Source organism: Paramormyrops kingsleyae, chromosome 20 (assembly GCF_048594095.1).
Source record: "Paramormyrops kingsleyae isolate MSU_618 chromosome 20, PKINGS_0.4, whole genome shotgun sequence".
NCBI classification, from domain to species: Eukaryota; Metazoa; Chordata; class Actinopteri; order Osteoglossiformes; family Mormyridae; genus Paramormyrops; species Paramormyrops kingsleyae.
This window is the reverse complement of record NC_132816.1, coordinates 10892543-10915165: the sequence shown is the minus strand read 5'-3', so window position 1 is coordinate 10915165 and position 22623 is coordinate 10892543. Positions and strand designations below refer to the sequence as shown.

Here is a 22623-nt window from a genome sequence, read left to right as displayed (position 1 = left end):
ACACTCATGCAAAAATATCACAAGGGGATCTGACATGAGCCCTTTAATACAAACCAGCTGAAAGAGAACGTTCTACCTTGTAAAACGTCTGATCGAATTATAAATTATCGCGCCAATGTGCTGGTCCGTGTGTTTTGAAGTGTGTGTCCCTCTGCAAGACCGCACCAGTCCAGAACGAGTGGAGCTGCTGCGTGGGATGTTGGATGAAATGGGAGTGTGGGGGAAGAGGGGCACCATCTGGGATGGTTCACAGGGTGGAAAGTGGAAATACATCAAGGACAGAGGCAGGCAAGTGTAGAGGCATCATGAGTAACACAAGTCTGTCTTAGAACCGCAGAAAGCTATTCAGACATTAGGAGGGTAGGAATCGACTCATAATCAGGATTTTTGCTCACAGTACAGCTGATATTAAAATAGGAAAATGGTATTTCATATAACCCTTTTGATAAACATTAAAAAATCATTACATTATTTGGATTTAGTAGGCCATTTGAAACTGTTTCAATATGACATTACACAAAGATTGGGCAAACATGAGAGATTCATGATCGTGTGTTATTTTTATATGATATATAATACCTGAATACTAATATTAATAATATTTTACTGCCTTATATTAATGGCGAAAAAACAATCTTCCTATCAGTGGGAAACATATTTTAAAGTCATGCCCCTCTATTCAAAAATATTCTTGTTGTTTGAATCAGTCTGGAGTTAAACAATCAAATACACTCAGTGTCCAGTATATTGAGGTTATCTGGTCGCTACTGCGAGCAGCCTGCAGCTCTGGACAGCGAATCGTGTGGCTGCAGCTGAATACACAGAGCGCTCCAGCAAGCTCAAGAGGTTAAGTTACTGTTCGACCAAGCATTAGATTGGCTAAAACGCCTGATCTAAGCGATTTTGAAGGTGGTGTGATTTTCGTCGCCGTACGTGATGCCTCCAGCATCCCAGAGAGAGCCACCCTCCTGCGATATTCAAACACCAGTGTCTAGGGTTAACAGACAATGGGACGACGGGCAAAAAAAAAAAAAAATGCAGTCAATGACATTTCTGGCACCACAAGTGCCAAAAACATAGTTCAGTACCAAAGTGGGTGTAGGAGAGCTTCTGTGAATGCACATCTCGTCTACCCTTGAAGCAGTTCTGGAGGCAAAAATGGGTCATACTAGCTAGGTGTATCTAATAAAGTCGACACAGAGTGTATATTTAAATAATTGGACAGTTCACACTCATATATTTATACGAGTTCTCAACATAAACAGGGTTGTGTACTTTCAGTAGTTAAAGGCATATATTTTACATTTCAGTATAAAAATAATAATAATACCTCAAGACTTTATTAACCGGAGTGGGGAAATTCTCTTTATGCCTCCCCCAACTTGCTTCCTGTAGGTGAGAGCAAGCCGGCTGTGAAAGGCAGCCACCCGCAGCAGTGCCCAGGGAGCTGGGGGGGTTAAGGGCCTCGCTCAAGCACCCACAGATGTGCTGAGGCCAGGCTGGGACCAGTAACTTTCTGCTTACAGGCACAGAGGCTTAGCCCACTGGGCCACACACTGCCCCTCTACCAAAGACGTCTAGATAATGTCAATCAACTGTTGAGATTATTTAGGTCATAGAAGGGGATTAATTGAAAGTCAAAGTCATACCATCATTACATAAAGGTCATTTTCTACAGTGTTTTCTTTTTCTCTAAATAGTAGCATGATGGTGCAAACTCTAACCTAATTATTTTAATGTCTTTTCAAAAAATATAAATAAATAAATCTTCATTTTCATCACACACACACACTCACCACATGTGTATTTCAGGGGATTTTCCATTAATTTCTATGGGCAAAACCCTAATTCCACCCCTACCCAGTCCTACCCTTAACCGTAAGTAACCAAACAAAGCACAAGATTTTCAGCATTTTTAGATTGCAGTTTGTGATTGCAGTCACAGCTTTTTTCTAAAATTCAGCTTCCCCTTTACCACAGTGTGTAAATAACTGGTTTTTATACGCAATATATTTACCGAAAATGCCTTTAACAATAATAATGAAGTTTAGAAGTGGATAATGCTGTCATCCATATTACAGGAGCTGGTTTCTTGTTTTTCTTGGAATGATATAAGTATCAGGATTAAATGGAGAACACAGAGTTGGAGTTTGCTAACTGTCTTTGAGTGGCACATGCACAACATCTAGCTTTCTGATTTAGCATGAGAGAAATGTCTGACTTTAATAAACGATCAGTATCTTTACTATTGCACATGGTAAGAAAATCACAGTAGGTTCAGAAGTAGCTACATGCATCCCAATTCATTCATGGGTCTTTTCTCCCATCGAGCACGTAAGTCAAAAAAACGCTTGAAAGGTTTTGTGCTTTTGAGTTAGGTGCATGGGAGAACAGACCCCTCAGTTACTTACCATGTGTAACTGTGTTATTGAGAACAGTATTTCATTTCATCGGTGATTGTCACGTGTGAATTATCTTGAATGACTCATTCTATGGACTTTAATAAATCAAAGGTTATCTCAACTGAATATAGTCTACAGCTGGCTGAAAGAACCTAGACGGCCATTTTGACGTTGTCGCTAATTCTGAGGTAATTTAAGGTAAGATTAAATGGAAGCAGACAAAAAACATCTGGCATAAAATTTTGAAACACATCATTGCCGTTTTTATTCATGGATCTTACAGAAAAAAAGAGCATCCTGCAATGTGTGTTGGGGCTAGCGCAGGGTCTTAAAGAAGCTAACCCTGCCAAAAAAAGGCCTCTAACCTTCGCCATATAAAATCTGCACGGTTGCAGGAAGAGGAAGCCATTTGAATTGGCTGGCGAAGGGTTGCAACATTGTAACTTTTGCTGAGCAGGCATAATATCTGAGAGTGAGAGTGGCAAGACAAACTGCGGTATAGAAGTCTGCCTTTGTGCTAATCCGCGCTTGCAGCAGGGCCAGACAGTCTGAAAAATGCACCTAATGACTGACGCTCAGTAAAAGCCAAAACTGTGAAATACTTACCTGACTAACCAGCCATGGGGACGAATTAATCAGTAAGAGAAGAACATGGCCTTGCTTTTTATGCATATTCTATAATAAATATCTTAAGATTTTTTTGCAATTGCCGGTATTTGAAATTAAAGGAAATATATACACTGTGAGATGTTGATCAGCAAAAATTGTGTGGGGGACAAGATTTCTTTGTAATGTACAATATTTTTAAATTTGAAGCTATATTTTTTTAAATACCAATGTAAGCATATATAGCAAGAGCTTCACCTTTTGTTAACAATAAATTCATTATTACAAAGACAGGACACTATCAGTTTAATTTGTTTTCCGATATTTATTACTTTACATACTGAGGAAAATCAATCTGTGGTTTAAAAGGACAACAATGGCATAAAATATAACGAAATCCCATTATGCTATCCAATGAGTGTCCAACCCCAGACCACAAGGCAGTGTATACTCTGGGTTGTATGCCATTCCACTTAATCATTTAGTTTTTTGTGGTTATGGCATAATTCTCGATTTTGATATGGGCAAAGATACAGTATGGAGATACAGGTGTTATTGTATTGTAAGGAATGAATAAAATTTTGCTCAGCAATAGCTCACTTTTACTAAGAAGTATAATGAGTTGTAGAAATATTTCAAGGCGGGTTGTGGAGGTCAGATCTTTGTCCGGAGGCCTTATGGGGGGGGGGGGGGTGCAATAAAATTTGCCGGGGGAGTTCACGGATAATAAAATTTGCCGGGTGGATTGCTGAGGATCGATCGCATGGTCCGGATTAAATTGTGTTTCGGTTCGGTCCACCAGTTGAGTACCCCTGATATAGTCGCTAGGGTTACCCTTACGTGAGTGAAACTACACAGAACAGTTTAGGGGGGTGGTGAGGGTGGGTGATATATTCCCAAAGAGGATAGTTTTTGTCATTTTTTCCCGTGGGTTATTTTCAAGCTAATGGGGTTCTTCTGCTAACCATTTTTGTAGGTTACATGAGGGAAAACACGATCCTTGCAAACACATGCATTTTAGTGACATTTTTGGCTGTAATTCCATGATGGCAATGTTGCTGAGCAAGAAAAAAAAACCTGACGTATTGCTTTATTGACCAGTTACGTCAATTAAGGGAAACTTCATTAATAGCAGATGGATCACTGAGAATGGTCACGACCGATGGGGGCTGTAAAACACACACACCGGCTGATCATTTCAATTAGTGGATCACGAGAACAGAGACTCATTGTAATTCTGCGTTCAAAACATTTACAGCACTATGAAGGCTAATGAAGTTTTAAAGAGACCTATGCTTCTTTGGAAATTGTGTTTTGCAGGACTTGCATTTTAGTTTAGTAATAAGGATAATAATGTTAATGAATAATGTTAATGTTCTCCATGCATTTCTGAAAGGAGATGACTGTAGCCTTAGCAACCGTGCAAAACATGAGGACTGCAGTGCTTTTCAATGATGTCTATCCATGATACATGTATGAATGATTTGTTCACTTCAAGCCTTTCTGGAGTATTGTCTGTAAAGCCGTTCATTAAACAGTGAGCAGGCAACAGGATACGTTTGTTAGAGATCCGACACTGAAAAATATGGAGACATGCAGAAGAAAAAATATTTCAAAATAATATTGTTGTTTGATCGTGGATGTAAATTATAATAATGGGGGGAGCCGGGGGTTGTAACCGGCCAATACAGCCCCCAAAATAATCATAATGTCATGATGAATGGGTGGGGCCTTCAATCACCCACCTCACCCCAAAAGCTACACCTTTGCATTTGCATTTCATTTGTTTACAATGTGACAGTTTTGCCTGGAACGTTTCGTATTAGTTTTACATTTAAAACACACCTAACTTGTTTTTTCTTTGTGATCCATTTCTTGCTTGTGTGCCTTGTCGTGCAACCGTTGGAAGTCGCTAACATTGTATATGGAAACAAAGCCCCACAATTAGTATCATGCCTATTTTCCACGTAATTATCTTAGATGACAGACAGGAGAAGCATGGCTGCTAGAGTACGGTAAAGCAGAGACAGAACTCCAGCCTCTCTTCATGTCATTTCATGAAAATGAAATCTCCCCCATGAGATATCTGCTCATTCTGCGGCCAACATATTAATAATCATTCTCAGACAAGCCAGACGCCGAAGACCAAGCAGACGGAGATGCTACGGGGAGAACAGACCCTTTACTTGGCCACACCTACACCTTCTCTGAGCGTGTCTGACATTATCCAGTAGTTTCCTTCCTCCCCCTTTACTCTCACATTCACTCCTTCCAGGCAGCAAGTCTCTGCGTAGGAGTACAGCATCACCATGTGTCACACTCACATACATAGTGAAGTTGTTTTTGTTCAAGAAAAAGAAAAACACCAGTGACTGTGATTCAGAGCACTGGTTGCTGTTCAAGACAAAATAATTATGTGTGGGACCCATTATTGCACAGCTTGAAGGAAATAAATGCTTTCTATAACTTACAAATGACCAGCTGAATTTACCACCGCAATCCTTCTATGATTCCGCCCTCACAGAGTAGCACAGCTGTTTCTCGCCATGCCATCAGCTTCTTTCGTAACCAAGGTAACCTGCAAAAGGTCAAATTCCGATTAAAGCACATGGTAAAAGGTCACTATGATATGGTCATTTTGAGGGAAGCGTTAAGTTAGAAGTTGGAAACAATGCTGTGCATTTTTGTAGAGGCTCTAAAAAAACGGCAAGTGTTCTTTATTAGTGTGCATAGAAATTAAAGGCTTAAGTGATGGATTTTTACTGGATATTAGCAACGGCTAAAGGAGACATGACTGCCCATAGAATTTGGGCATTTTATGCAGAAGATAGTCAAATCTGTAGCAGGAAAGGTAGGTAAATTGCAAAACCTGAGCACAGTGAAGGAGCTGAACCGAGGGAAGTAGTTTTAAATGAAGAGGGCATTGAAAATGCAATCAAGATGGCGTAGGGGGTGAAATTACACCAAGGGGAGTCTGTCAGGAAATGATCCAGCATCAACAGTGCAGTGAGAAAAGGAAAATGGCAGATTGCTGTGGAGGTATTGTGTTCCCTCTTTGAAATTTAAACTTCTTTCAGTAGACACAGTGCATTCCCCTTCCTTTTATTTCTGGCAGATGTTTACCACTGAGTGTGTCCAGCACGTTGTTAAGAATTCCAACATATTTGCCTTGAAAAAGAAGATTAATCGCGTTTACGCTGCGGAACATTTATACAAGGTCACTTATACATTGCCATTTTAGGACAACCTGAAACTCTCTTGCACCAGCAGCTAGATGATAAAGAAGACAAAATATGGCAAAATTACTGGTGCCAATACAACAGAAGGACGGGAACAAATCAAGCCTGAATTCCAACTCTTGCTATAAACAGGTAACTCAAACCTAGCCGTGTTCATGTTCAGGTCACACCTCAGATGTTTCTCAGTAACAAATGAGCAGCACAGCAATAAATGCAGAGCCCTATGCAATTGAACAAATGATCCCTTTTGAGAGTGCCAAGGGAGTGTTGCAGAATGTTCCCAAAAAGACCGACAAATCGTTTGACCATTTCTGTAAGAAAATGTCAGATGTTGTGATCTTGCAGCCAGCAGCCATGTTGTGCTGGAACTGATCATACCCTACCACTGCAAGCTGTACTGTTGCAAACGCTTCATGGGTATTTGCCTTGATGTTGCAATGAGGGGGATTTGCTGCCTGGGAAAAAGTTAGATAGATTACAAATAAACTATGGGGATGGTCACTGAGCTGAAAACGAGAGAGATGGGGCTTGAAGAACCAGCTACCCTTCAAGGGATTCATCTTACTCCAAATGAGACAATTGTTTAGCTCCATTTCGAGATACATTTTTCGGAATTTCCTTCCACATCCACTGGCCAATTATAGAAGAAGGAAATGAAGGATTTCTTATGCCGATCCTCTGTCATGGCATAGAAGTCAATGGTGCTTCTGTTCAACTTAAGATTGGGATACTTTTCTTTTAAATTGCCACTTTGTTAGGAGTTTACCAGATTTTTCAGTGCAATTCAATAAAATGTACTATCATCGTAAAGCCAACCCCAGTTACCAAAATGAGCATGGTCAATACCTGTTGCTAAGCTTTGTAACAATGGATGGTTCCTTTGTTGGGAAGTAGATAAGGTATTCTGCATGAATGGAATAAGAAATCAAAAGAATTGCAGTGGCTACACTCTCACTAGCAAAATCCTCACATCCCATCTACAGAGTTAGTACTAAGCAAAAACAGTAATCCTATGTGATGGAATCTTTTACTATATTTTTTTCAAATAGCTAGGAATAACAAATGAGGAATAAGGATTTTTTTAAGGACACCCAACCTTATTTTTTCAAGACATTCATTCCAGTTATAAATCTGGTTCAAATTAAAATGTATACAGTATGCATTGTTTTATTTTATTTAAGTAATTAAGAGAAAAAAAATAAATTCATTGTCATTATATTGTATTCCCAGCCAAAATGACGTCAGAACGCTTCTTATAGGTCTGTAGGACATACCAGTTTTTGTGTAAGCTCAGTTATCCGTTTACTTTGATGAAATGATCAAATTAATGCTGTTATCGAAATCATATTAGTCCTAATTCAAGAAGTTTAGAAACTACAATTTTCAGTCATATGAAACAAATGTTGCTTATGGAAAGATTGAAGAACATTTGAAACAAACTTTCTGAAGAACCAGAATGAGTTTGAGAACATGAGTAATCAATGCTATGTGATTAATCAAAGCCATATTAATCAGTGCTGCATTTTTAAGCTAAATGGAAAACCTCTAAGAAAAAATCTTTTATAAAGTTTGTATAAAATTTCAAGCATGATGATATTTTTACCATTATAGATGTCTTTGATCTAAGGTATCTGGGGAATTATATTGTAGCAACATTTAGTTATTTAATGATCATGTTTGATGTCATTCTAAGCCTGCAGCTTAATTCTCTTGATTTGTTTTTTTTTAATCACAGACAGTTATCACAGACAGAAACCAATTTTGAGATACAGTGCAGAATCACAATTACTTAATCATTATTTTTAAACAAATTAGGCAAATATCATACAAGATAACATTTGCACCAAATATAATTATCAACATGTCATTGTGAAAGTGGGGGCGTGGCAGGAGAGGGAGGTGGTTGACGCCATTTAGTGTGTTGGTTACTTCTACCTTTCCTGCATTTTCTGTGATATGTGTGGAGATGTGTGGTGTGTATTGTTATGATCTGTTTTACGCCCTTGGCAACCAGAGAAATGCCACAACCCATAAAACACTGCAAGCCAGTTCAACTGTCATGAAAATACCTACGATTTCCTGTCCTCACCCTGTTTTCTGGGATTTATTTTCAGCCCCTGATGAAACTGCAAATTACTTAGCGTGTTTATTTAGTATTTGCTAATGACCCTGCACCTAGCTATCCCCGTCTCCCCAAATAAGGATACGTCACCCAAATTAGGATACGTCACCCAAATAAGGGTTTTTCCCAGCCCTGTGTACATGTTTCGCCGCTACATACTTCATTATCAGTAGCCAAAACACAGTGCACCGCTTGACTGATGCCATTTGCCCCCTTTTAACCTTCCTGTAGAGTTCACCTCCCTCATCACCTCGTGTTACGACAAGGCCTGCAGGATAAGCTGTGCTGCGGGCTGAAGCCCATGTGAGAGGCGGATTACATATTTATTTGGGGAATTCGGTTCTGAGCTGCCATCTGTCATTTATATCTAGGCAGCGAGCATTTGCAAGAGTAGAATATCGCGGCGCAAAATGCGACGGCCGAACTTCTTTAAAAAAAGAGACAGAAACACACCGTAGGCAAGATCAAAAGGGGTTATAATGGACGGTGAGTTAGATACTGGCTACATCAGGGCCTTGCAGCCCAACCTGTCCAGTGATCATTGGTTTTGGTGTGATTACTTGTGATATAATAGTATATTTCAGTTAGGTTTCTACATCATAGTTTCACATTTTCAGTGCTGGCATTAAAGCCAGTCCTGTGTAGCTTGTTGCTTCTTCAGTGTCATCACAGGTAATCACGCTATTAAGTTTTCCTGTGACATTCACAGGAGCCAGCTGGCATGCAAAGGCAACATGCTGCCCGGGGAAAAAAATGTAATTGGCCTTAATTGCAACGCAAGGCAGCATTTGCAGCAACGACAAATATGCAAAATTATCAGCTCAAGGAGGGCAACACGTGCCGTTACGTTACCTGCTTTGCCTAAGACATGTACTGCAGTGGTTCTTAATTCTCTGTAAGACATAACCTTACACATGCTAATGATTTCCATCCATATGAAAGCATTGTGAGACCATAATGAAAATGATAAACAAGGACCTTATACAGCAAGTTGCTGACAAAATTAAATGAGGCTATGAAATTTATTAACAACAGGCTATACTGGATAGTTCTGTTAATCATTACAATAATTCTGTCCTGCGCTGTAATAATGATGTTAAAATATCTGTAAAATAGATACAAATTTGTCTATTTGGTTCAGCAAAGCTTTAAATACAAATAGTAATAGGAGGAAAAGGTCTTTAATACATTTTGTATTGTTAACGAAGTGCATATACTGTAGAACATAGGTAAGCGATGATTGTGCAAGAGGCATTGTTTTCCATTAAAATCAGTCGAGGAGCTAATTAATAGAACATCTAATCAGTTCATACCAATGTTTCCCATTTCTGAGATAACAGCCATATGATGTTACCCAAAAGTAGCAGATAGCAAGCATCTCATAATGGACATTAAAAATCTTTCTTGAATTTTTCTACATTTGTAATACATTTGAAATAAACCGTATCCATGTGTTTGGACAGACGGTGGAGCGTCAAACGTAGCGCTGATGTTGTTCCACGTAGCGCTGATGTTGTTCCACGTAGCGCTGATGTTGTTCCACGCAGCGCTGATGTTGTTCCTTATATACATTGTGTATTGCGGATGTTCTACAGTGTGGCACACGAGCAGCAAGAAGGCTTGAATATGTATGAAGTTCAACACAGTCCCAAGAAAGTCTGAGAACTTCTTGCAAATGTTAAACATATTTCTCTGCGCAGGCTAAGAAAATGCCTGATAGCGTTCACTCCCAGGCAAGGGAATCTTTGGAGACTGGCAGCCGTCTCTCTACATTGCAGTTTCAGGCCCGTGGAAAAGCAGCTGCGGATGGTCATATTATCACTTCTTAGCTTTGTCCAGTCATTTAAAATAGGTGGCACTGGATAAGACCTATTATCTGCCTCTCTCTTCCACATTATAATAAAAAGCACTGGATCCCTTGGACGTCCATGTGGTGTCTTAAAATAAATCGGAAAGCTATGATTCAGAAATTGGATTAAAGAGGGAACATCCAAAGAGATATCCATAGTCCCTTTTCAGTGACCAACATGACGCCAGTGATCTTATCAGCTGTTCTTACTCCCAGGAGACAAATAAAACAATTCTGGGGGTGATGCGCATTGTGTGCTGATAAGCAATCTTCACTTAGGAGCAATGTTTCAAATAACTTGTGCGGCATTATCACACGTTGCTCATGTAGAAACAGCGTAAAACAAAGTTAAATGGAAACAAATATTTTGGTACATCGAAAAGCCAGTAAATGAGCTTCAATATTTTGATATATCAAATATTTTCGGTTACACTTTCTGTTAATGCCATGATCATAAGAATCTATGAATGCATTCATAACACATTATAATGCATTCATATAGAATTATGAGCATGGCTATAAATTTTTATGAAAAGGCATCACACATTATAGCCATGTTTATGAAGCTCTCATCTATAATGTACTATAGATACCTTCCTAATGTAGTACAAAGCATCCTTAATTCTTATACCTGTCATTATAATGCATTATGAAGGCATCTATAGTTATTATAGATAAGAGCTTCATTGAAGCTTATGACTTATTATAATCAAGACTACAATGTCTTATGCCTGGCAACAGAAGATGCGGGAATGTTTTATTAATTCTTATACCAACCATTATAATGCATTACAAAGGTATCTATAATGCATTATAGATGACAGCTTCAAATAAAGTGTTACTGAATTTTCTTTTAGAAGAGTTTAGGGTTCTATACAGTGTAAATTGCCAAAGGGTTTTTTTAAAGGCTTGTGGTATGATTGAAACATTGCAGCAGCATCCACTGTTCTACAGTATGTAGTTTGATTTTTTTCCCCTCTTTCATTCAACCCTCTGATCGGGTTTTACTGGTATTTAACTCTCTCTCTCTCTTGCACTCTCTTTCTCACTCCCTCGCTTGTTCTGCCTGTGTCTTGGCTCACATGATGTTCTTATGTTACTCGGTAATATTTTGCATATGGCTCCTCGATGTGGATCCAAACTCAGGGCTGAATGGAGTTTTTGTCTGCCGGAGGCACACAGCTCCCCCAAACAACACCGTCCGCCTGAGACACTCCCATGACTCCCTCCGCAGCTGCTGCCATATATCATTTCACAAATAATCAAGAAATAGGTGATGGTTTCAAAGGCGGTCCAAAAAAGGCGTGCCTCAGGATAAAGCCCGCCTTATGGCTTTGGGCGTCCACTTTGTGGGTATATTTGTTTCTGATTTACTTCTATGTAAGTTTAATGTATTTTACACTTCTCTGTTTGCACAAGCTATGGAAATTGTGAGGAGAAACAGATGTAAAATTTCAATAGATTCTTAATTTGAAAAACATGGCGAGTGCAATTTCAGATTTAAAATTATATACAAATTTAAGTGGTTAATGCTTTGCGTAATATTTTAACTATACAATTGTGAGTGTACAATATATCTGCCCTGTACACAGACATAGATAAAATAATACAATGGTTTCGTAATGATACATATAATGAATTTGACTAATATACGTCAATCAGACGCATGTTTATAAGCAATAGTTTACAGAATACCGCCCACAATGAATAAGAATCTACAGCCTAGCATTGTTGGAAATTACTGCATCAGTAAGGAGACCATGGGAGGAGGCAGATGAGGACATACAAGTGTGGTGACTCAAAGAAACATGCTATAACTATGAAATGCATGCTTGTTAGATACCTCTGCTTGTATCTTAGGTACACACACCCAGTGCTTAGGGAAATCAATGAAACGGAATGAAGTCATTTCAGCAGCAATAAGCCCATCAGCAGATGAACTTATCCAGATGTCTTTAAAATATATATACTGAGCTCTACGCCAATAGTAGAATGATTACTTTAAGAAGGATGAATATTCGAATATTATTGAAATATATTAGATTGTGATTTTGATACCGTCAGCATTGATGTTTTGAGATCTGAATTTGGAAAGTTGGTTGCAAGTAAGCTATTCATTGGCTACCAAGATAAGGTATCACAAACAAGGGGATACCATTATATCCATTATTACTGGTCTGGATTGATAACTAAGGGTGGGCTGATTTGAAAATAAATACTATGTTAAAAATAATGGTTCCTTCAAATTATGATTATGCTTTTTGAAAATTTCTTAGTTATCATATAAACTGCACTCTCACTAATTTTGATTTTCAGTGTTTGTGCATCCTGGATTCTATATCAACATTAAAGTAATCCGCATCTACCCCTCATGATTTCGTACATTTGGATCTCATTCCAGCCTAGTCGCCTTTGCCCAAGCTCACAGAGATTTAGGTCTCCTGACTTCTCCTTGTATGGCAACCCCTTTTTACACCAGGAATCAATTTTCTTGCTTTGCTGAACTTGCTGTAATGCAGCAGTACCCCCGAGGAGGCCAGAACTTCCCTAGCGCAAGTTGCTTACTTTTACATCAAGATTTTATTATCGGGTTGTGTGACTTTGTGAGACTTTTACATGCTTACACTTATATTCAATCATGTCAGTGTTTTGACTGCCTCATTTAATAGTTATTATTGATGAAGGCCTCTACTATATATAAAACAGACATATCTCTTGGTACGGCCTGTTCTTACCTCTCTAAGGCTTTATACTCCTAAATAGATTTAGCTACACAAATGAAAATGTGTGAGTCCGTTATTATTTTATTTTTTTATTTATTCCTCAATAAAATTTAATAGCATGCTAAGCTCATATTATATTCGGTGTCCAAGGATTAGTAATGGTTCAAGAGGACACTGAAAAGAAGACTGACAATGGTCTAGACTATACGCCTGCGTGTAATTTCCTGTTGCAAAGGGTCATTTTGTTGTCTTGGAAACTTCGTGCTAGACGCCTCCAGCTGCTATCTCGGGCTGAATGATGCCGTACAGAGTAAGTAGTGCCTGGTAATTAAGGCGGGGGTCTTTGTTTGATTTTTATTTATTTATTTTTGTCCATGTGGTAGCTAAAACCTGGCAGCTATGTTTGTCCTTGATGAATTCAGCACATTCCGAAATTGGCAGAGTCCCTGGCCCTTTAGCAGCCATTGCTGTGCTAAATGAAAGATTTATTCCTCCAGGTCAAATTTATTCCTTTCCCTCAAGGTATCAAGTAGCGCCCAGATACCTTCTTGGAGGTTTCGTATCACACTAGTGATCAGCATGTGCATGTGTACCGGAGCAGGAAATATGTAAATTTACCTTAAAGACAATGCAAGACATCATTTGAATGCATCGAGACATCTGTTGGACTATCTATTAAATCAAATTATGCACTCTGTTATATCACATTATGTTGGTATCTTCCAGGCATGCAGTATGTGTAACTTTCAGCCAGCATAATTTTACTGATAAACTCTTGGGGTAATTTTTTAGGTTAGAATACAGGATTGTGGCTGAAACTTCCTGCTTTTTGTTGATACTCATTTCAGAGATGGACGGTGTCCATGTTGGTAAGGTTTTCATTGTGCCTGAATCATTTGACATTATAATGTTTTACACATGGCAGTCTTGGCCTGGCTGAGATCTTCTCTCAATGGTCCTTTGTAAATAAAGGTTATTTGTTCTGTCTTTTCTGATAGCTTTCCCTTCTCTAGGTGTTTGGCCTTCAGTTAAGACACACTGTTAGACATTTTTTTATTTTGCAGGTCTTATTCTTGTCATGCCCCGGTTGGCCGATCCTCCTGTGTGCCACGCCCCCTCTCTACCTCGTGTGGAATCCCTGTGTTCCCGCTGGTTCCTAGTCATGTTAATTACTGGTGTATTTAAGTCCGTGTCTGTGTGCCTTTTGTTAGTCCGGTCATTGACATTGTGCCATTGTGCAGTTAGTTCTGTGTGGTACTCCGTGTTCCCCAAGTAGCCTTTCCTGAATAATTCCTGCGTATCCCCGTATCTTTGGACTCCTGTGCCTGCCTCCCCGCACTGTACCAGCATGTCATGACAATTCTGGCCAAGTATCCAAAATGAATAAGGTGGATGAGTTGTAAATGACTTCAATGGCCATATTCACAAATGTGAAAATGTGTTTATTATTTGTTAGGGTTCTTGTCTAATTTTATGTTAGCAAGTTTCATTATGGACCTTCCAGCAAAAAATTATTTGTGAATACACAAAATTGGGGTCAAAAGAATGTTTTTTTTCCCTCTTATCCTTGGCTCTTCAAATCAGTCTCTTCAGCTGGTGCTCAAGATCTCTATTGTTGGCTAATTAAATTGTATTCTAACATCTGCAGAACTTCAGTCATACCAGGATCCTTGTACTGCTTGACAAACATCACGACAACAGTCGAGGAAACCAAACTGAGAAAGTTTACTGTTCATACATGTTGATATCAGACATATATAAAATATTCCAGATAATTGAAAAAAAATGTGTACAGAAAGACAAAATGACTGCTGTGTGCTGCCTGGTTTTATGTTTACACCTGATGATCATGGGGCAATGCAGGGGTGGGCAATCTTGTCCAGAAAGGGCCAGTGTGTATGCAGGTTTCTGGGATAACCTTTAGTTCAGCTGTTCAAACCCAGGTGTGAGGACTCTTCAGCCAATCAGTCCTCTAATTAGTAATCTGAGTTACCTGCATACACAACAGCTCTTTCTGGATAAGATTGCCCACCCCTGCATTGCCCCATGATCATCAGGTGTAAACATAAAACCAGGCAGCACACAGCAGTCATTTTGTCTTTCTGTACACATTTTTTTTCAATTATCTGGAATATATAATATGAAGCTATTCTTCACTAAAAAAAAGCACTTTAAATAACCCAAGTTATAACATATAAACAGAGTGAAAATAAGAGCATTTAGTCTCACACGCAACCCTCAAATTTCAGTATTTCATTAAAATAAGGCTATTAAATGTTCAGTTTGTTCTTGGTTGCCACGTTATTTTGTAGGTGGGCCAGTTAACTCACTGCGCATTACCTGAAATGCTGGAAGACAGGTTTATCAGATGTATACAGAGCAGCGGGTGTGGCGATAACTTGGCTTTTAGCGTTGGTACCTCCCACGAAAAGAGTTGGAGCTTCAAATCAAGGCCTGTGGCTCCTTGTGCACAGCTGTAAGATGTGAAAAGAGCGTCAATGTTTCTGGGAAGGTTGTGGAACAACCCCACTACCAGTAATCAGTCCTTAGTGGTATAAAGTAAGCCTTTGCTGCTCTGTAAGGGGGAGAGAGGCTGTGAGTGCTGCCCGGCTCTTGGGGGGCGGGGGCGGGGGTGGGGGCGGGGGGGTTGGAAACCAAATTGCCTATTTTTCTCCACTTGCTTGTCCTTTTATATCCTGGGGGTGCCAATAAAAGTTGCTGTTTCATTAGCCAGTCCCAGTGTCTAATGCATCTGTTTACCTTCCCGGAGAACATGTTTTGCACAGCAGACTTTGCATGTGCACCCCATACTTTTTGCAGACTTCATTCTGCAGCCAAAAGACATGCTCGTGATTGTGTTTACAAGTATGCACCCTGTGATTGACCTCCATTCCGTCCAGGTCTCCCCCCTGCGTCAGGTATGGTAAAATGGAGCAGTTATTGAAGATGGATGGTTGGCTATCAAGCAGATACACATACTGTCTAATACATTTATACCTCTCATTTACTGTACAGTACTACTGGACAATAAAAACATGTTAATGTCAATTTGGAGAAAAATGTTAGCCACTAAGTGTCATCTTAAAGATTATAGAGATTGCTTGAATATGTTTATTTCTCAATCTACTACAACCTCAGGCTGAGTTTGATCTGATTCCATCTGGCACTATTCCAGCCTTAGCCACAAAGTCATTTAAACAAGAAACAACTTCATTTGTCCCACTTGGCTTAATGTTCTTTGCACCCCGCTAGCTAGAAGGTTCCATCTTTGTATGGGTGACAAAGGTCCTCCATATCTGAATCTGTCAGGAAGCATTAGTGTATTACATGGACACTAGGAAGAATTCAGAACGTGTGCACCTTATGAATACTGATAAAGACCCGTTATGAAAGAAAATCCAAAAATCTCCGGAGCATATATTCAACTCTGGAGCAAAATTTTCAAAACAAACATAAAACGTATTCGTAGATATAACATTAAAATGATGCTTTTATTTGAAACATTGGCCATGCTCTACATCTGTCAGCAGAAAGGCTTTATATAAAATAACACATTAGTTCTAGTCATGGATTTTTGGCACCTTTCTTGGTGGAATGATTTAAAGTTTCTTTTTTTGTAGTTTATTTTAGAGCTACCTATTTATGTGAAGGTATTTGAAATTGCAATGGATATCTGTTCGCTCCTCTATCCTTAAAATGACTTTCAAAGTGTTTCATACCTAAATATGCAATCTTTGCTTTAATATCTGAAAGCACAGGTATGGGACAATGGAAACACGTGGATATATGTGGTAGAATAATATTGAAGTTTAAGGCTTTTACACTGATGCAAATAAGATTACAAAGAATTAAGCTAGTAATATCTCTATAGGCTTAAGGCGCTATATAAAAAGCTAGGCAGGCCTGGATATTTATAATTGTGGCTTGTATGCCTGCCAGGGGAGAGATCAGTGAGTGATTATTGGGCCATGCCTGACAGTTACAGATACAGCTCAACTTGTCTAATGTTTCACATGGAAAAAAAATAATTAATCTGCGAATGATTCTGGCATGTAAATCATAGATAATTCAAAAAGTACCTAGCATCACGTTGTCTGTACATTAATTTAAAGTACAAATTACAAAATGTGGACAACTGCAGGACAGTTGTTTGGAAATGTCAGCCTGGTACAACAGACGGTTCAATAAAAAAATTGCCTTCCAAGATCTGCAAAAGGTGGAATAACATGTGCTGCAATCCTGAACTGGACAGGCTGCAGGTGCAGGTTTTAAATGTGATTTTCAGATTAGCTATCTACATAGTTCATCACAAGCAGCAAGCAACGCTACACTCTACAGATGACGGAAAATGCAGGGTTTTATGTGGCAGTTTGTATTATTAACCAAACATTTGAAGAAACAGTGTACTGAAAGGTTATGATGAAATAAAAATTGCTCGTAGTAAGTGCTGAAATGAGTGTTGAAAGCTGTACAGCTTCTCCTGTGTTTGAAATACTGGTCAAAAATGACTTCAAACAGTCTCTCCATGAAATAACCAATCAAATGTTCTCAACCTACTACTGATTAACTAAGGAATTGAGAGACTTATAGAACCGGTCTATCATGACTAGTGTTAAGTGCGGCCTGGAAATGTACAGTCATACTGGAAAATTAGCACAGCCGAACTAAAATAAAAAATAAAATGTGTTAATAATACAGTGTTAAAAATAGATATACTGGCTACATTTGAACGTCCTTAATGTACTTATGTGTTTGTCCTGTGAGCTTCCTGTTTAGGGTGTATTGTGCCGGATGTCAACAAACAGGATGGATTGTATGTTTGTGAGATTAAGAGTCACTTTAGGGAAACAATAAAAATATCAATAATTATGAAAATAATAGTACATAAATAATATTACTGTCTTAAAATTTAGATGAGTTGGTGTCTGAAAGTTATGTTTGCTCTGTGTACCTTGTGATAGACTGATATCTGATTCAGGGCGTTTGTTTTGTTTTATTATTGAAATGTGGTGTACGTCTACTGGTGCCCTCCATCGATGCCACAACACTACGTGAAAATATGTACCAGTCTCAGTCCTAATCTTATCACATTCCGGGAAGTACTGATGATACAAGCCTTTTCCTCCATGGCAGTTTTTGGGGAATCCCCTGGATTTTTCCAGTAAAACAACAGGCATCCAGTCAGGAGAATTTGGTAGGTTAAAAAAAATGTAGACCAAAACAGAAAGTGAGCACAGAGATTATTTTAGGTGTATCAGAAATGTCAGGCATGTAAATATATCAAATATATCGAGATTACTGAGCGCACTTTAGCCAAGCACTGTTGATTTACACGTACTGGAAGACAACACGTTATTTATTATTAATGAAATTCAAGCGCTGTAATAGTCTGGCGTTGCTCCAAGACGTCTGGAGTATGTTGGCTTTTGTGAAACAGATACAGCCTGGAAGGTCATGGTGAGCGCAGGTCTCCGTGGAAGAGACAAGCTGCTCAGTTGTCTCTGAATAAAACTCAAAGCCGTTCAGATTCAGTCACGGTGGCCGCCGCAAAGTCACCGATAAAGAAGATCCACGAACTACGGGAATAGCATATTCCAAAAGGCGGAGAGCCGGTGTTCTTATCCAAGAGGCTCTGAATATAAATCAGAATAAGACAGAACATGCTACGGACGACCGTAAAACACACTGTATACGACGTGCTTTGAATGACAAGCAGGTGGCATAACTGAGCGAAAAGCAGGTGCATAATAAAATGACTCACTAATAGGCTACTTGCATTTATTGTTTTTCAAATGATACATTATCATAATGTTATCTTTAAATTTAATGTCGCTTTCAAATGTCCGCTTTGATACGAAATGAACAAAGGGTGCATTTTAAATTAGACTATATTTAGTTGTAGCCTATTTTAGTTATAGTTTTTGAAAGACACTACCTAAAAATGAGCAATAAACTTTTATGGAATGGGGGGGGGGGGGGTGTGGGGGCGGGGGAGAGGAGGTTTGGGGTATTCCCCAAAACATAAGGTTTGCGCGTGTGTGTATGTATTTTACTACGTTTACACCAGGGACAATTAATATTCAGCCACTTTTAGGTTAGGCGCCAGTGCCTCGTTCCTTTTTTTATAGCTCCGTCTGTATATCCTGTTTCTGTTAGATAAAAAGGGGAAGAGAGGAACAGCATCTGGCATCTGGAGCACCGGCATGGATCGCGTTAATAGAGCATTCAAATGGCTCCACCTTTTATGTTAATTTCAATGTGGTCTTGAGGCTAGTGGCCGTAATCTTATAGTGAATGGGGGAAGCGGACGGCTTGCGGCTCGGCTTGTGTACAGACCGACCGTATCTGTGCGCTGTGGAGGATCAGGGAAGCATGGATGTGCGATAATGTCTTCGGCACGGAATACGGCTCCGTTGCGGGTTTTTCATTAAAAAGAGCAGTGAAAAGGAACTCATCTCCAATCGAGTAATGGGAGGCCAGATAACCAAAAACACCTTGTACGGTGAGAAAAGCGATAAGGGGTCTTGGGGGGCGGGGGGACTTATGCCCATTGCTTCTGCCATATGACGTGATTAGTCACTATAAAATACAGCAGTAGAATTTCATTGATAAGCACACAAATTCCGTATAGAGAGTAACTATGTCTATGTATGTTAAATCGGTAACTACTATATATATATTTGCATATTGCCCAATGCAATACATTGTAATGTCGGAAATATCTATCATTATGAAATGTATGTGTATATATAATATGCAATATTACATATTTATATAAATGTAAAATTTCTATGTGGTTCACTTCTACACTAGCCCAACTACCATCATGTGTACGGTGTGGTTCGTTTATTGCCGTGTATTTTACTGCCTTATGGAGAAACGCGATGAAACCAGAAAATCTTCTATGCTACTGTTTACAATGTTTATTGTTAACTATGGCAACTGAACAAGGCTCGCATGCGACTTATGCCAAATAAGAAATACATCTACTCTAAAGGTGATCTCTGACAGACGAATTGTCGATGTTTGGTATTGTATTTCAGTTTTTCCGTATGCGCGTTTAATTGGTAATATACCATAGAATACGATTTACAACCAATTGTTTTAACTCGATCCCCGTTTGCCTGACATTGGTGTCAATACAAAACAGAGAAGTATACTGTTACCGCTCATTATGTCAACCTTTGTCCAGGAGATTCTTAAAATCGACAAAGTAGGAAGAGCAGGTGTACAAACGAGATATACATTTTATGCTGTACGACTGAATGTTTGATTATGTTACGAAACTTCGACTGACATTAGTTGTCTTCCATATATACTGTACATAGAAGAGGAATGAATGGTTTTCTATGTCTGAGTAACTTTAACGCTCTTTTGTTCAATGCCTAATGGCCCATCCAATTAAGAAATGGGCATCGGTGGAAAGAAAAGGTTGGTACACGATTAAACATTTCCTATGTACTTTATAACGGTAAAAAATCACATGAGGGATTATTCATTGAGAAACAAATAACACTTAGTTGTGTAAGTCATCACCGCTGTCAAACGTCATTTCGAAGAATGACATCGAAGAGAACTAGGCGTCATTGGCTGCTACAGATCCATACTAGAATAAACCATCTTTTCCGTTGTCAAATTTGTCAGTGCAGATGAAATTGTATTGATCTTCTGGTTATTTTTTTATTGACCCGTAATCACATAAATCACATCAGAGTTTGAGCAATTCCATGATATTTTTATTTGTGCATGGCCAAATGCCTATTTCCGTGAGACTCCTAGGAGGCCAGAAGACTTGGACTGTCCAGACTAATATACATAGAAGCTAGTTCAATCTGTCTGTACTTTCTACAGTAAAGACTCCACATATCTCATTACCTAATATAAATTTTTTATCAGCCATGCTATTCCACTGCTGTTTGGTGTAACAATGGTATAGTATGAAATGTCCCCTCTGCCTGTGGGATGCTTGCTGTCCCTTATTAGCCTGTGTTGGTTATTCATTGGGTATCTGTTGGATGGGAAGTGTATGGAATGTTTATAATGGTGGTATCTGTGGTGAGATCAGGTGAAGCAGCGAAGACTTTGTTTTTCAGTTCGTTTTAGATGGTATCACTTGCATGACACTGCCCCCAAACTCCCCCCCCCCTACCCCCCACCCCGGTCCCCCCCGTCCCCACCTGACACACTATCTGGACTTACTGCTGTCTCATAAAAAATGTTTTTGTTCCTCTACTGGCTCTTGCAAGCCACAGTTTATAGTCCTCCTAAACCTGTCCATTGTCTGGCATGTGTTTCAGGTGACCTACAGCACTGATATTATCAACGCTTAATTACAGACTGCACTTATACTGTGCTATCTCATTCTAATTCATTTGTTTCTCTTATATCACATATAATTATGCTTACATTGTATTTATAGACTCTTGATGGAAGAACAGGAAGACATGCAGATGCACAAAAGAACAAAGCATGCAGGATGCAGGAGTATGTACAATTTAGCACGAAACAAACAAATTCATAAAAAAGGTCGCTCTATATATATATATGGCCATTCTATATATGATCTTTTTCCCTACAGCAGTGGTTATATTAACCCATCTCACTGCGCGAACAAAAACAAGGTTTATGTAGTGATTTAGCTGAATTCAGTTGCAACAGGTTTTATAAAAATGCTGCATATTTTTGCCTTCATTACTTTTAGCCTATTGTTTAGATACCACCCTTAACCTGGGTGACATTTACGCCTTCAGGTACATAATATAGTGGTGGAAATGAAAAGCAAATACAGGTATGTTGTTCAGATGCATGACAGTAGTGAAGCTGCAGTTTTCTGCTTGGTCACATGTTCAGTTTCCATGGCTACCGCACTGCATGTCAGCAGGAGCCAGTTTATAGAAAGTTTGTAGAAATAAGGAATCTTCATTATCAAAAAGTGAGCAGAATGTGTACCACATGTTCAGTCTCAATGAGCCATTATTTCATATATAATGTCTTTTAGATTATAGTCTACATGTGTAAGTTTATTGTTTACATTTGTACTCTTCCCGGGTTGCCTGAGGTACTGCCTTGTCAATAGTACATGCTTAATTGAAAAAATATGCCTTAATGCAGTTTCTTACAAATATGTGTGTCGTCTGTAATTAAGGTCTTTGAGGGTGTCACTCTGAAGATGATGCATTATTGCTTTTGGTGTCCTCTGTCAGAGCCCATTAAAAGCCTCTTCCACAAATGAGCTGAAAAAGAAATGAAGTAACTTTAGCCCTTTTCAACCTGAGTCCATTACTGGATAGATACTAATGTGACGCCATTCGAGTTAGTGAGGGGTCCTGTTGTGTTCGGTTTGCTTTCACGACAGGGTCCAACTCCAACAGTAATGAAATATTGTCCACAGACACAATAGGATTGTAAACAAAAGACATGCCTTTATTTAGTGACACTGACATTTTCCTGGTGTTAGTTCTTCTAACTCACAAGTTTCACAGAATGTGTTAAGCAGAAGAAAGCTTGCTTTTTGTCAGAAATCAGAGGGAATTCCAGATCGACAGTCAGCAAAAATTGATAACAGATCTTTTTTTCTTGGAAGGAAAGAATTTAAGATTCCTATAATTTTTGTTTAACAAATAAGTAATGTTGTGAAGAATAATGAGCACGTGTGTGGAGCGAGAGCGACATGGTAGTGGAG

The 22623-nt window shown here is 39.0% G+C and overlaps 1 protein-coding gene across 4 annotated transcripts in view; it reads left to right on the top strand.

Moving 5' to 3' along the window:
- Nucleotides 1-22623, top strand: part of neurl1aa (neuralized E3 ubiquitin protein ligase 1Aa) — a 63522-nt gene that overhangs the window by 11770 nt on the left and 29129 nt on the right. The window contains exon 1 of one of the 4 annotated variants that reach the window (XM_023797917.2): nt 19066-19443. The exons of 2 other annotated variants lie outside the window; for them this stretch is intronic. In XM_023797917.2, coding sequence (XP_023653685.2) covers nt 19410-19443 — 34 coding nt within the window. In that variant the 5' untranslated portion in view covers nt 19066-19409. Of the gene's footprint in view, nt 1-19065; nt 19444-22623 lie in introns of those variants that run through there. One more of the 4 variants, XM_023797933.2, reaches the window with a different exon arrangement.